The sequence below is a fragment of the Urocampus carinirostris genome, chromosome 2 (assembly GCF_059441175.1).
Source record: "Urocampus carinirostris isolate Australia breed hairy pipefish chromosome 2, RoL_Ucar_1.0, whole genome shotgun sequence".
Classification (NCBI taxonomy): domain Eukaryota; kingdom Metazoa; phylum Chordata; class Actinopteri; order Syngnathiformes; family Syngnathidae; genus Urocampus; species Urocampus carinirostris.
In genome coordinates this window covers 50,170,108-50,184,963 of record NC_142350.1, presented here as the reverse complement: position 1 = coordinate 50,184,963, position 14,856 = coordinate 50,170,108, and the positions used below count along the sequence as shown (strand labels likewise).

Below are 14,856 nucleotides of genomic sequence, written 5' to 3'. Positions count from 1 at the left end.
GTTTTAGAATTTTCTTTATTTAAGATGTTAAAAAATAATAATGGATACGTAGTATTTTTTTCTATATTCATGCACATTAATAATCATACTTCTAATGCTGACAATTAGGTGTGGTAACGGACACGCCCACTATTTTTTCGAGGGAAAAATGATGTGAACAAAACGGAAGATAAATTGGTTTATTTAAAATATATATATATATATATATATACATATATATATATATATATATATATATATATATATATATATATATATATATATATATATATATATATATATATATATATATATATATATATATATATTTGAACGATAAATGATCAAATATCTGGACTGTCATTTGCATTTTTTGAAAGTATAATATATTAAATCACTATTATTATTTATTTATAATGCATAGGACACCTCTTTCAAATAATAATATGAAGATAATACGGCAGATGATTTTGCTCAATCTAAAGTCAAGTTCAGTTTAATTTATAGCCTTTAATCAAGTCCCATACTGACTTTTTAACTGATTTTGGACATGGTCACTCAACTCTCCACTCTTGTGCGGGCTACTTGATTAGTTCCCTGTCCCTTTTTACACTCAGTCCAGTTCTGTCACTCTCCAGTTGTCAGTCTGTCAGCGAACCGCTGTTGTTACAAGGCAAGCACTTTGACCCTGACTCCCGCCTGTCCGTTCCTGATCTCCCCGACCACGTCTGCTCTCCCGTCCCGGTTTACGACCCGTTTTTGATCCCGACCATGTTTATGCTCTCCTGTCCCAGCTATCGACCTATTCTCCATCCCTGACACCGCCATCTCCCACTACGGAAGATCCACTTCCATATTCTGATCCCGATCCAATTGTATGAGGGGATTGCTTCCCACGTCCAGCAAGCACCAATAAATTTGTGGTTAACGCTACGCATTTGGGTTCTGATTACGTTCTGGTTGTGACAACTCTGTCACCTCACACAGGGTTGGGTAGGGTTACTTTAACTGGATTACTTTCAATTACTTTTGGATTACTCCAATACCAAATATGCTAATGAAAGACAAAATAAACTAAATATGAATAAAATTATGACTCACAACACGTGGTAAGCTTTCTCTCCTGGCTTTGATTTCTTTGATCTCCGGCAAAACTAACATAAAATGCGACAGAAACCAAATGAAAATAAATTCAAACAGTTTGCCAACATCATTTTTGCCGTTCCATGTATACCGTTACTCCCCAAGCCTGCACAAAATTTTCATATTTAGTTTCTTTTGTCTTTTATTAGCATATTTGGTATTGGAGTAATCCAAAAGTAATTGAAAGTAATCCAGTTAAAGTAACCCTACCCAACCCTGCCTCAGATCATACTACTGGGAGATCTCGACATTCACATTGACAATAAAAAAATCTCCCACTTTTTATCTCGCCTAGAAGGTTTTGGACTCCACCACATATTGACTTTCATACACACCAAAGGACACACATTGTACTTAATCTGCCGCTCTGTTCTTACCCCCTCCAATTGTTTCTCAGACCCTCTCCCTAAAACGGACCGTTTATTCTGTCCCTCAGCAATTAAATCACAAGGCTAATCTCATTCAGGAATGTCAAGGACATCGATGCTAACACTTTGACAGTATCACAATCCCAGATTTTCCCACCGACTCAGACAAACTCTTAACACATTACTATAACAATTTAGCTAATATCAACTCTATTGCCCCACTGAAAACCCAATCCTGTCAGGAACGACCAGAACAGAGCAGGAGACCCCAGAGCGTTCGTACAATTCTTTATTTGGGGAAGCATAAGGGTTAGCGGGAAACACGATGACCGACGAACGTCAGCAGCAACGTCGTGAAGACAACTTCGGAAGACGTAGCTAATCGTAGCGTGGGACGGAAGCAGGTCGAGTTTACTGGGACTGAAGAGAAGATCGTAGCGTGGGACGGAAGCAGGTCGGATCGGAGGCAGGCAGGCAGGCAGAATCAGGTAAACAAGAAGGCACAGGTAATCGGGAGAGTCTTACTGGGTACAGAAGTATCCTCCGACGAAGAGGTCTCTGCGTAGCACGCTTAAAAAGGGAACATAAACCAATCAGGAAGCGCATTCCAGCGCGCCAGATGATTACCCCAGGTGGCTCCACTTGGGTAATCATGACAAATCCTTTTTGATATCTACTCCCTGGTTTACCCCTGATCTTCGGTCTCTGAAAACTAAAGGATGCCAACTAGAACTCATTAGAATAACATTGTAGAAAATAGTAAAAGAAAATGAGAGAATAACTTTTAAAATTTGAAAATAGTTTGAAAACGAGGTGCTGTTTACGTGTAATGTATTTAGGATGAGTGTTGGAAATAACTACAATATATACAACTATTTTTTTTTTCAGTAACAAGGTAATCGTATTATTTTCCGCCGTTAAAATTCAGTTTTCATTACTTGGGTTGCAGAACGCTAAGGGCGCCAGGCCCCCCGCAAACCTGACGCTGTTTTCAGCGCTGCGGTTTTCTTCTCTCCTCAGAGTTTTTACGTCACGTCTTTTCGGATCGTGTCACCATCCAAAATAGCAACTACCATATGGGGGTTTTTAAGGGTTATTGATCTATCTTCGTTATTCATTATCCATTATCCGTTATCGGTCAGTTCATAATACGCTACAAAGCCTAGGAGCCGGGACACTTACTCTCAGCCAAAAGGCCAAGCTAAGGTCCTAGTCCTAAAGCCATGCTGCGATCATTGCGAATGCACCGTTCCCGGAGGTACTGCAATACCGGGCCGATGCGTGGAGTGGACAGAGCAAGCTCATATTCCATCTCCGAAATGCAAAAATCAAAGATGGTGACTTCATAGAAAGTACACAAAAGGGCCAAGCTAAGGACCTAGCACATAAAAGTCACCAAAAGGCTAAGTAGCGATTACGAAAATACTATTTATTAATGTGCCAAAAGAAAAGTTTTGAGCCCTATATTTGACAGCCCCAGTTATGTTGTCATTGCCGACGCAACCGACTCGTGTCGTTTGCGAACGAAACGTCTCTGTGAGCCGGCTCTTGGAAGAGAACAAAGGGAGCCGGCTACCCACCAATCAACAGCTGGTTCTCTCCGAGACGCCTTTTTTTCTATTCGTCTCATCTCATTAGCTGCAACTGCGTATCCTCAGTAGGGTTGCGGGGGTGCTGGAGCCCATCCCAGCAATCATCGGGCAGTGGGCAGGGGACACCCTGAACTGGTTGCCAGCCAATCGCAGGGCACACGGGGACAGACCACTCACTCGCTCATTCGCACCTAGGGACAATTTGGACCAGCCAATTCACCTGAAATGAATGTTTTTGGAATGTGGGAGGAAACCGGAATGCCCGGAGGAAACCCACGCAAGCACGGGGAGGACATACAAACTCCACTCAGGAAGTCTGGAGCTGGATTTGAACCCACGCAAGAGGTTCCCAAGACAAGAACTGTGCCGCACATGCGCTAACCACTGCCCCGCCGTGCTGCCCCTTTTTTTCTATTATTAAACAAAATGCTTGTTTGTTTTGGGAATTTTGTGTTGTTGACTTTAAATTCGTCGAGCATAAAGAAGGTTAAAATGTTTTGTACCGGTATTTTATCTTTTTTTTGTAGATTCATAAATATTTTAATTGTATTTCCTCTGTTTTTAGTGTATATAGAAAATGTTAAGTTTATTGTTTTTTTCTTCTCTTATCTATCTTTTTTCCTTTTGTTAATGTAACAAATGTAACAATCCACAGAGCACCTTCTTTGGAAATCACATTGTTTTTCATACTTTTCTGACGTTCCTCAGAGCCCGATTAAATTAATTATTTTATTTTTAAATGTAATGAGCCCCTAAGGCTACTAGCTGTTAGGGATCCACTGATATGGTGTTTTCAGGGCGATACTGATTATTAGTATTAAGAGGAGGCTGAGAACCCATATTTGGAGCCGATAATCATTTGCTGTAAAAGCTTAAAATCTTGCGTAAGAAATGTTTAATAATACAAAAAGAAAAAAGAATATTTGTTATAAATTTAAATCACACTTTAATAGCTTTCTGAAATCTTTTAAATTTGTATTTCAACACAACTATCATGACTTATCTTTCACTTTATATTATACTTTAATTCTTTATAGTTTTATATTTTTAATGCAACATCATGCGGTCTGTGCAGCCCTTTGAGATTCCTTGTGGTTAAAGGCTAGAGAAATAAACGTGACACGACTTGACTTAATTTTTCTTTGCTTTTTTCCCATTTATTAGAATTACTGTTTATTGCTAATTTTCATTTTGTTATATTGTTGTTTTTGGCAGCACGGCAACTGAGTGGTCAGCGCGTCCACGGCACAGAACTGAGGTCATCGGATCATACTTTCCTGAGTGGAGTTTGCATATTCTCCCCCGTGCTTGCGTGGATTTCCTCCGGGCACTCCGGTTTCCTCCCAGGTTCCAAAAACCTACATGTCAGGTTTATTGGCTGGTCCAACTGTCCCTAGGTGTGAATGAGCAAGTAGTTGTACTTCTCTGTGTGCCCTGCTACTGCCCCTAGATAGCTGAGATGGGCTCCAGCAGACCCGCGACCCTACTGTGGATAAGCGGTGCAGATAATGGATGGATGTTTCCTTTTGATGCACTTCAAATGAAGGATAAATCGGTTGCTGGTGCGGTGCAATATTTCAAGGATCTATAGCACAAATACCTGTCCGTTCTTCTCTAATTCAACTAAATCGAACTATGCTTAGAATTTTTTTTTTTGACATACAGCAATTTACTTTTAAAGTAAAAATAGTGACTTTCCCTGGTAACTGGTTACTTTTACTATAATGTAATTCAGTTAAGTATTTAGTTGATTTTTGGAAGAAGTAGTAAGTAACTAAAACAACTTTGTTTACAGTTACGTGCCCAACACCGTTTGTGGTTCTAAGGTTGTCAGAACCAATAAGAGCTTGTTCTGTCCACTCCACGCATCGGCCCGGTATTGCAGTACCTCTGGGAACGGTGCATTCGCAATGATCGCAGCAAGGCTTTAGGGCTAGGACCTTAACTTGGCCTTTTGGCTGAGAGTAAGTGTCCCGGCTCTTAGGCTTTGTAGCGTATTATGAACTGACCGATAACGGATAATGGATAACGAAGATAGATCAATAACCCTTAAAAACCCCAAACCCCGCACCGTTTATAAAATACTTTATTGTTGTTGGGTGAAAAAAATGGAAATTGGTTGGATTAGCATACGCAACAGATATTACTCCGAAAAAAAACTACAATTGAGCGCCATCAAGTGGTGAGAAAAAAAAATGTGTAACCTTTCATAACTGGTCGTCTCATGAGTTTTGTGTCGGTTTTCCTTTCTTTCAGCCGCTTATTTTGGGCTACCTTTTCTTGCTAGCTGTTCTTATTAGCTAGCCAAGCTAGCTTGCTCGGTGACTGCCTTGTCCGTCCTAGGCAGAGGAGTAAACTTGCTGTTAAAATTGATACGTTCTCTTAGCTCGTCTTTTAAGAATAAAAAAACAAATCTGGATTTTGGTTTTGATGAATAAATAAATAATATTGAATTAATGCAACAGCCCGTTTTTTTTCTGTATTTCCTTTCAATAAAATGAAAATAAAAATAAAAAAATAAAATTTCTGTATTTTTGTTTAAAACCACTAGTCAACACACCATTATCCCCCCCGTAGACCGTGTAACATTATTCGTTGGTCATACTTACTACCTCATTTCAGCTAATATTCAGATTAAAGGGACAGTGTTTATTATTTGACCACTATATGTCGTAGCATTCTGTTATGCAACCGAAAACAAGGAACACAATCTTCGAAGACTCAAAGTGACAAGAAAGCAAAATGTTATCAAACGTTTATGCCCAGACTTTTGCAAGACTTCTGATTTTGGGGTACTTGTAGCAGCAAGATGAGAGTAAATTATGTCAGCTCCTTTAGGTGAGGTTCATGTTCCTAAAAATACAAGCAAATTTCTTCTTTTAAAAAATGCACCTTTGTACGAGTACGTTTTTTCTATTTTTAAATCAATATAGTTTCAAAAAATATATTTTCTCTTCTACCACTAGAGGGTGCCAAATACCACACACTTTGTCCCTTTAAACTTCCAGTAGAATTGAATCAAATTGGTGCCGTTAACGCAGGGGTCTCAAACTCAATTTGCTTGGGAGCCGTCAGAGAGTCTGCGTGCGATTGGTCCGAATCAGGTCTTCCACGAGAAAACCTCTGATTAAAAACGTTCCACTATTCTTAAAGATGCTTCTAGCTCTCTAATATCCTTCTGCGTGAGCTTAATGTTGTGTAAAATAAATGCAGATTGCGGCATTCATAACACAGTCGTGTTTTTGCTTATTCTTTCAAAATCGTTTTGTTTTTTCACATAATGATTGCTTTTTTTACCACTAGAAAGTGTTTCATCATAAACACTGCCCCTTTAAAATTAAGGTAGGGGAGGCAAACTATCATCCTGCAGGCCGCAATTGGCCCCCAGGCCGCGAGTTTCACACTCTGCTTTAAGGGGTGTGGCTCTTATTTCCAAGTGAGCGGTGGTTTACATTTGTTCAATCAGTTTTTTTATTGGTGTTCCCTTACATACAGTACATCATATTTTAACCCAGATCTACTCCGATACACTTATAAACAGAATGCGATAATTCACAAAGAAAAACAGTCAGGATTTCAAAATCTCGTCCCGCCAGCTGTCTCTGTCGCGCCGCTGTCGCTTTCGGGCCAACTCGGGGAAGTAGGCGCTGTTGTAAGGTCGTTCCCGCTCGTTTACTTCCCGGTTTGAGTCTTTGTTTTTGCCGTTGCGCTGAGCTAGCAAAGCTTGAGCTCGCCGGCGCTCCTCCGCCTCGCGTTGCAGACGCTCCGCTCGAAGTCGCTCCATCGAACTGGCCGGACAAAAAAAAAAAGAAACGTGGTTAGGGATTCGGACTTGAGGTGGTTTGTAGGATTTGAAGGATTTTTAAAGATGATCTACAGTACACACCCGGGTTACGGCTTCCCTAATTTCACACTACAATTTGGAATCAGATGATTTTTAAACATAATGTCGTGAAACAAACTGATTTAATTAGCTATGGGTCTAAAGACTTGCTGTGATGCTAAAGGGAGAAGCAAAAGCATGATAACAGTGGAAATGAAGCTTGCAATTAACAACAAATATAAAATACGACTGGATGCTGTCACCAAAGTTCCCTGAAAGTACAGGGTATATTGAAATATCGTTGACACTTTAAGGTATAGAATAAGATATTTTTTGGGCCTGTCTGTTCAACATTTCCCCCACTATGTGACACTAGCAACAAATTACTTTGTGCGCCCAAAACCTTACAAACATCTAACTTTGCATTGTTTGTGCGTATGATGTCTGTAAGATGCCTGTCTTTTATTGGTTGATGTCACGTCACAGAATCATGAAAATGCCGAAATAATATTTGCTGAACTCCCTCCCACAATGCCATTTCTCCCTCTTTGTTCAATTCAGAATGTTGTTTAACAAACAAATTTATTTAAAGACTTCCATTGATGCCAAAGGGAGAAGCAAAAGCATGATAACAATGGGAATGAAGCTTGCAATTAACAACAACTATAAAATATGACTGGATGCTGTCGCCAAAGTTCCCTGAAAGTACAAAACATATTGAAATTCAGTTAACTCCGCCTTACGGCGTTCTCACTTTAAAGTATAAAATAAGATATTTTTGGGCCACTCTGTACGGCATTTTCCCCACTATATGACATTGACAACAAATTATCTTGCGGTGTTAGTGTGTATGTAGTTACGTCTCTAAGAAGCCCCTTTTCTATTGGTTGACAACATACAAGGTGATGATCTGCTATTGGTTTGCATCACAGCGTCATGAAGATGAAGATACCCATTTGGCTAAATTACTTCCAATTATACATTTTTCTTTGTTCAGTTAAGAATAGTGCGTTTTGTAAAGACTTAGCAAGTTAGTGAGATACAATACTCTATTTTTGGAACGGATTTATTAGCTATAATTCCTGAGACTTGCAGTGACGCTAAAGGAAGGAGAAAGTTGATAACCATGAAAACAAAGCTTGAGATAATAAATATGAAGTCGGCACACAAATTTTTACTTTCGCTAAGGAATATGGCTGTAACCAATTGACGAACAAGAAATTTATTAAGAATAAGGAGCCGATTAAAGCAACATAGTCTTCTAATGATTTGACAATCCTAGCATTTTTTTTTGATTTAGCAAATAATATTGACGCTAAAGGGAGAAGCAAAAACATGATAACCATGAAAATGAAGCTTGCAATTATCAACAAATATGAAAAAGGCATGCGTTGCTATGCTGGCTGATGAATATGGCAGTATTCAGGAGAAAATAAAAATAATTATTATGAATAAGGTGGTATTTAAAGTCACAAAGTCTTCTAAAGGGCATGACAATCCTTGCGAGTGGAAGTTTTGAAATGAATTGTAATTTTAATCCGCTGTCTCAGCCCCCGGCATCCAGCCACTCACTACACTGTACCAACTCAAGTCATATCACACCAAAAATAGCATTTCATTATACCTTTAGATGTACATTTATCCATAAGGTTATCTAGTAATGTTCATGTAATTCACATGCAAGTACTTACAATATGTTATTCATGTTTTATACACAATTTGAATGTGTTCCCCGGTTGGTTCTGAAGGCTAAAGCTAATTAACACAGGTTTATATCTCCCGCCATAAGACAATTTCACTTCAGAGCTGATTATATCCCAGCCCATGTCCGCACACGTTTTGCTGAAGTCTGCAACAGCTTCAGGGTAGTGATATTCTTTTGGGAAGCCCAGAGAGCAGGGAATGGCAATAAAAGATATCACCCTTCATAACCACCTCCATGTTCGTTTAGCTCCTCAGTGGCTTTGCTTTGCCATTGCATTTTTGCTTGCATTAGTTTGGTCTAGATCAGGGGATGGTGTCATAAGAGACGGCTCAGCTAAAAAGTCTCTGTAGTGCGAAGTGGAAGGAGAAGAGGACGACGAGGTGAGCGGAGAAGATGAGGTAAAATTTTGGACTATTTGATAAAGTTTCAGGAGCGAGCAGAGAGAGTGGGAAAGGTGAGATGGCACAACATTCATTTGGACAGGTAACTTAAAATTAGTTTTACCTGGTTATATCAGTATCAGAAATTATTTTCCCCCCATTTTATTAACACTCCACTTATTGAAACATAAATATTTTGTTTGTTTGTTGTACATGATTCAATTGTTTGTTTGTTTGTACATGATTCAGATTGAATCGTTTCTTGTACATGATTCAATTGTTTGTTTGTTTGTACATGATTCAAATTGAATCGTTTCTCCGGCGCCGTCACGAATGGCAGCCACTCCAGCAGCTCCCGTGTTATTTTTCGATTGTTCTCAGTTATTTTCGATTGTTCTCAGCTTAGGGATGCTGCTGGAAAAGTGAATTTCCCTTCTGGGATGAATAAAGTATCTATCTATCTATCTATTGTTGTATCCTGGGGGACTACTGTACTTGCCTTCTCCCCCAGTTTTTTTTTTTGCTTTCATAATATCCCAAAATATTATGTTTATACTCCGTTACCTTTCCCCGCTGCTCCTCTTTTCCCCTCTGTCCCTTTTATCCTTCTTTTTGCTCTTGTGCGTCTTTGCGGAAGTCTCGCCCAAAGCTTTCATCATCTCCTTCAGCGGGTCCAAACTGTCCTTCAGCCGTCGATCCTTCTTCTCGCGTTCTTCCTCGGTCAGCTCCTTCTTCCTCTTGTCGCCTCTCATCTCGTTGCGCTTCTCCATTTCTTTCTTCTCCTCTTCAGTCTCCTGGCCGGTTTTCATGTACCACGGCGTGACTTCAGTCCCCGGCTGGGGCCCGAGGGACACAAGCAAGCCGATGGCCCGCTCCTGTTTTTCCTGGAAGTCGAGTCATATTTTATTGGTATAGCCCTCACACACAAAAAGTCTGAGAGGGCCGCGCAGACCACAATTGCAACATCCCCTGATCCTAAACCGACATGAGGGCAAGGAATACTGCAGGCCAGGGGTGACAAACTCATTTTTGCTCAGGGCTTGCAAGGTTCATAATAGCTCAGTTAAAAATATGCTAAAGTTTTGAAAAGTAAAACAAAGAACAGTACAAAAAGTATTCAAAGGTACTGAAAAGTACAAAAATGCATGGAAAAAGTAAAACAAAATAAAAATAAACTCATAAACAGTATGAAAAAGTACTACAATGTATGGAAAAAGTAGAGCAAAAGGGCTGTAAATAATGAAAAGCTACACAAAACTAAAATGTAAAAAGGTGAAAAATGTAGGGAAAAGTATGAAAAAGTACTGAAGAGTGTCAAAAAGAACAGAAATGGACTAAAATGCATTAAACGTTAAGAAAATTTCTGAAAAACTGAATGAAATACTGCAAAGTGAAAATATACTTCAGTCTTCAAAGTATTAAAATATATTGCAAAGTGTGAAAAAGAACAGATGTATGAAAAATATAAAAAGTGCAGTAGAGTATAAAAAAAAGTACTGAAAAGTCCTAAAACTGACATATAGAAGTGAAAAAAGCATCTAAAAGTATTAAACCTATTGAAAAGTGTGAAAACAAACAAATGTACGGAAAAAAGTACTGAAAAATACTAAAAACCTAAAGGTAAAAAATAAGAAAAATGTCCTAAAGTATGAAAAACTTCTGAAAATCTTCTGAAATATAAGAACGTACTTAAAAATACTAAAAACAGAAACTTAAAATGTATTTTCAGTTGCAGGAAGGTTCTTCCCATTACAATTTACCACTGGAAAACGCTACCTTTGTTTTTTGCATGGCCCATAATAAATGTCCATAATTGATATCGATACTAATAGGACCCTGTTTAAGTGTAGCATGCACCTTTCCCATAGGAGGCGATGACGCTTCATATGACAATGCCATACAAACTAATGCCGGCTACCGTAAAACACAGGGGAAGAAGAAATGCAATGGCACAGCCAGGTCACCAAAGAGCAGTGTCTGAGTCATTTTTAAGCAGACTTGTTGAGAAACATAGCAACAATTTGAAGCATTTATAAGCACTTCACCTAAAATTCAAGAATTTTCAAGGATTTCAAGCACCCGTACACCTTGCATATAACATTAACTTCAACACAAACTGAAATCTTACCGTCTCCTCTTTCTTTTCTTTGACATACTCTTCATTGTCCTTCTTCTCCACTGCCTCGTCCAATGGGAAGAGATTAAGATGCTCTAAGACTCCGCCTTGTTCCTCATTTTTCAGCTGCTGGCTTTCTGCCGTTTCTGGCTGGAGCGCCGCTCTGGCTTTTCTTCGTAGAAACTCAGTGCGTGCCTTTAGCGTGTAAGAAAGGACGTTGTGAAACCAGAGACAGAATGCGGCGAAGCGTGGAAGACAGCACACTAAACACACATGACCTACAGAGTCATCATCACAGCCTAGAAAATCATCGGCTGCTCTCTGCTCAGTCATTATATGTATTCTTGCAAAATGTTAGTGCAAATGTAGTGGCACTGTTCTTCTGATGCGCTTGGAACATAAGCCATTTTAAAAACTGTACTTTGTGAATAATACCTATCTGTTCTATATATTATCTAGTATTATTTTATTATATTAGTATTATATTATTTATTATTCTTTTTATCTTGTTTTTTTTTTTATTTTAATTCTTTTATTACTGTAATTTCTGGATTGTAAAATTCACCGGATTATTAAGCGCACCAGATTATAAAGTAAAAATAATCTTTGGTTAAAGATTTTTTTCATTTATAAGTCGCATTGAATTTAAAATACTGTAATGCATCAAAAAACTTAAGAAAATATTAGAAACTCAATTTACAGAACATAAACTATCCATCCATTTTCTGCACTGCTTATCCTCACTCGGGTTTTGGGGAACAAACTATCATTATTAAATCTTGTTTCATCACCAAAATAGATGATTTTTTTTAAATTGTTACCGTGTTAAGAAGCATTTAATTAGATTAATGCTTTTCCAATTTAATTTACCTTACTTTCTGCCCATAATTGCCCTGGATTATAACTCAAACCTGCAAAAGTCTGGCAAATGTTTGGTTTTTGGGTGCACCTAATAGTCTTGAAAATACGGTACATGTTTATCCTGGAGTGCCACGTCTAATCTCATTGTATTAATTTACAATTTATCGATTGTATAAAGTCCACTTCAAAAAGTCCATCTAGAAAATTGAGGAAACAAAAATCATAAAAATTATGTTACCTTTGCAGATAATTTTCCAAAAATTGAATAATATTTGTCATATTGTATCACTTTTTCCCCCCGAATATTTTTAGTTAAATAAAAAGAAAAACTTAAAAAGTAAATTATCAGGAATCTGCCTTATCAAAACATGTTGCATGTAACACCATTACATGTATTTCGTTACTCCCCTACCCTGCAAAATCAAGACATTCAAACGTAATGATCAACAAGTTGGGAGAAATCATGGACCTACGGAAATAGAGTGGAACCTGGCACAATTCTTAATCCATCGTCATCGTTCCCTCCCCCTTTGCATCCACCCCCTACTCCACTTGACCAGCTTTAGTCACATCACACCAAAGGTAAATAAAATGTCATTACTCCTTTACATGTATTTGCATTTATAGTGTGCTTTAACCATACGCACATACATAACACATACTGTATGTAGTATTTACTATGTACTATTTTGTTAATCTAATGTTTTTGATATGAGTTGCAGGGCATTCGAAAAGAATTACCATTGTTTTCTATCCCTGCGATACAGCAATTTCACCACATCAAAGGGATTAGTGTTGTATCACGGGGGTCTTCTGTACTTGTACAAAAAACTATAAATACTATCAGTTATTTTGATCTTCTTCAGCAGTATTTTACTATACGCTTTAAGTTGCACTCCAATTTTTTCGTACCAGCGCAATCAAAGCTTTCTACATGTTTCTTATCTATGAATGAGTCACCTCTTGCTCGGCACGCTCCACTCTCCGCTTGGCCTCTTGCTCTTCGGCGGCTGCCTGAGCTTCATCTCTCCTCACCCGGGCGACGTTGTCCTTGTTGCGGACGTGCCAGCTCTTCTTGGGGAGAATGTTCATGGTTACCCTGGAGGCTGCAGCTTAACTTGATGATGAACATCTACTGTAGTGAAAAAAGAAGAGATGCGTTCACAATCATGTCAGAAATGTGTCAATGTATACCTTACACGGGCATTAAACAAAAATCTATTTTAAATTTTTGCTCTCCTTTGACACGCTTGTTTTACTAAGCTTCTGTCTACACAAATGACTTCATGGACTTTTCTTCACACTTTGAGACGGAAGACCCTTACAGCGAGTCATCATGTGAATTTCCCTACGGGGATGAATAAAGTATCTATCTATCTATCTATCTATCTATGCAGACTAGAAAATCATTGACTGCCTTTCGCCCACTATGGAGGTTATTTCCAACATTATTAATAAGGACTCCTCTCAACCCGGCCACGACCTCTTTGATCCCTGGCAGGCGCTGCGGTTCCCTTAAAACAAAAACTAACAGGCTTGGAGAGTTTCTTTCCCAGAGCCATCACCACCCTAAACAAGCACACAAGAAAGACTATAAAAAAATATATGTATCAGAAAGAAATATATTCCTATATTTTATATACATTTATTTTTGCACAATGTTGCTACTGTCTATTTTGAGTGGACTATTTTCTGATGGGCATATAATTTAGGCCAGTCCACAAAAACTACTTTGTAAATATTACCCATCTTAATAATATTTATATAAGCACAAGTTTATTTTACAGTGCTACGTCTAATCTTGTTGTAAACCACGTTCACTACTTTTTTATTAATGACAAAGACAATTTCAATTGTAATTCTTGATACTAAAAGGGCAATTGGAGATGCTACTCTACTTGCTATTGAGTGGAGGATGCTAATAGTCCATGTGATAAATCTATCAGTCGGACAGAATAATCTTGTTCATAAGGACTCTCACAATAGATTAGGTCCTAATCATGTTATCCCATTTCTAGCTGGCCTACACTGGCTTCCAGTCAGTATAAGAAGTGATTTTAAGATTTTGTGACTAACATACATGGTTTTGTCCTTTCTTCTCTTTTTAAATAAAGTGGTGCCATATGTTCCTGCTTGCAGCCTGCCCTCAGAAAATGTTAGACTACTGGTGATTCCAAGAGCCGAGAAGAAATCTGCATGCTCGTGAGTGTTTTCCGATTGGCCCCAGTGCTGTGGAATGCTATGCCCTCATAAATAAGATCTGCAACCTCATTGGGCTGGATCTAATGCAGAATTAAGACATATATTCCATTTCGTATGATTGACCTCTTACTATTGCATGTAATCTGAATCAGCGGACCAGGATCTGAACCTGATGCATGCCATCACCAGGAACCTTCTGCTGGTCCAGAAGGGATGATTTGTCCTTGCTGTCGTGAACTTTTGCACGATTCTAGTTATTTTTCATTATTGATTATGTTGTTTATATCTACATTGCAGTCTGGTTGTCCTGAAAGGGGATTACCTAATGTGGGCTCCCTTTTGATATTTTCTCATTTATTCTATGGTGAGTTTATTTGTGCCCTCGAGTAGGTTTGGGACCAGAGATGTTGTAAGCACCATAAAGGAACCCAATGTAGAAGGTCCTAATCCAGTACAATGGAATGGCTTTGTCCTATTAATAACACGGACGAGCGTATTTTAGTCCCTTACTAATAATTTGTGAGAGCTAATAAGCTCTTAGTTGACTCCTCTAACCATGCACTCCAGTCCAAAGACAATTCATATTTACACTCCGGTTGCTTTCATCGCTAAAACAAACGAGCAACAAATTAGCATTAGCATTAAGATGGACATTTACAGATTGCTAAGAAATCCCCGGACACAAAA

General features: G+C 38.5%; 1 protein-coding gene and 1 pseudogene across 1 annotated transcript; both read right to left on the bottom strand.

The window, feature by feature from the left end:
* Nucleotides 1–2,726: 2,726 nt before the first annotated feature.
* Nucleotides 2,727–2,905, bottom strand: LOC148372305 (U2 spliceosomal RNA; annotated as a pseudogene).
* Nucleotides 2,906–6,529: 3,624 nt separating this feature from the next.
* leng1 (leukocyte receptor cluster (LRC) member 1) lies at nucleotides 6,530–13,098 on the bottom strand. The gene is made up of 4 exons (XM_088328021.1): nucleotides 12,928–13,098; nucleotides 11,119–11,301; nucleotides 9,555–9,874; nucleotides 6,530–6,870 (listed from the first exon to the last, which is right to left on the bottom strand). Exons 1-4 carry the CDS (start codon nucleotides 13,057–13,059, stop codon nucleotides 6,651–6,653), a joined length of 855 nt encoding a protein of 284 aa, XP_088184147.1. The 5' UTR covers nucleotides 13,060–13,098; the 3' UTR covers nucleotides 6,530–6,650.
* Nucleotides 13,099–14,856: the final 1,758 nt, after the last annotated feature.

Excerpts from the sequence above, each read along its gene's own strand:
- leng1 (XM_088328021.1), bottom strand. The coding sequence starts at position 13,059 with ATGAACATTCTCCCCAAGAAGAGCTGGCACGTCCGCAACAAGGACAAC. Across the intron at positions 11,302-12,927 it reads TGGAGCGTGCCGAGCAAGAG|GCACGCACTGAGTTTCTACG; the intron begins GTGACTCATTCA and ends TACACGCTAAAG. Across the intron at positions 6,871-9,554 it reads AAGAGGAGCAGCGGGGAAAG|TTCGATGGAGCGACTTCGAG; the intron begins GTAACGGAGTAT and ends TTGTCCGGCCAG.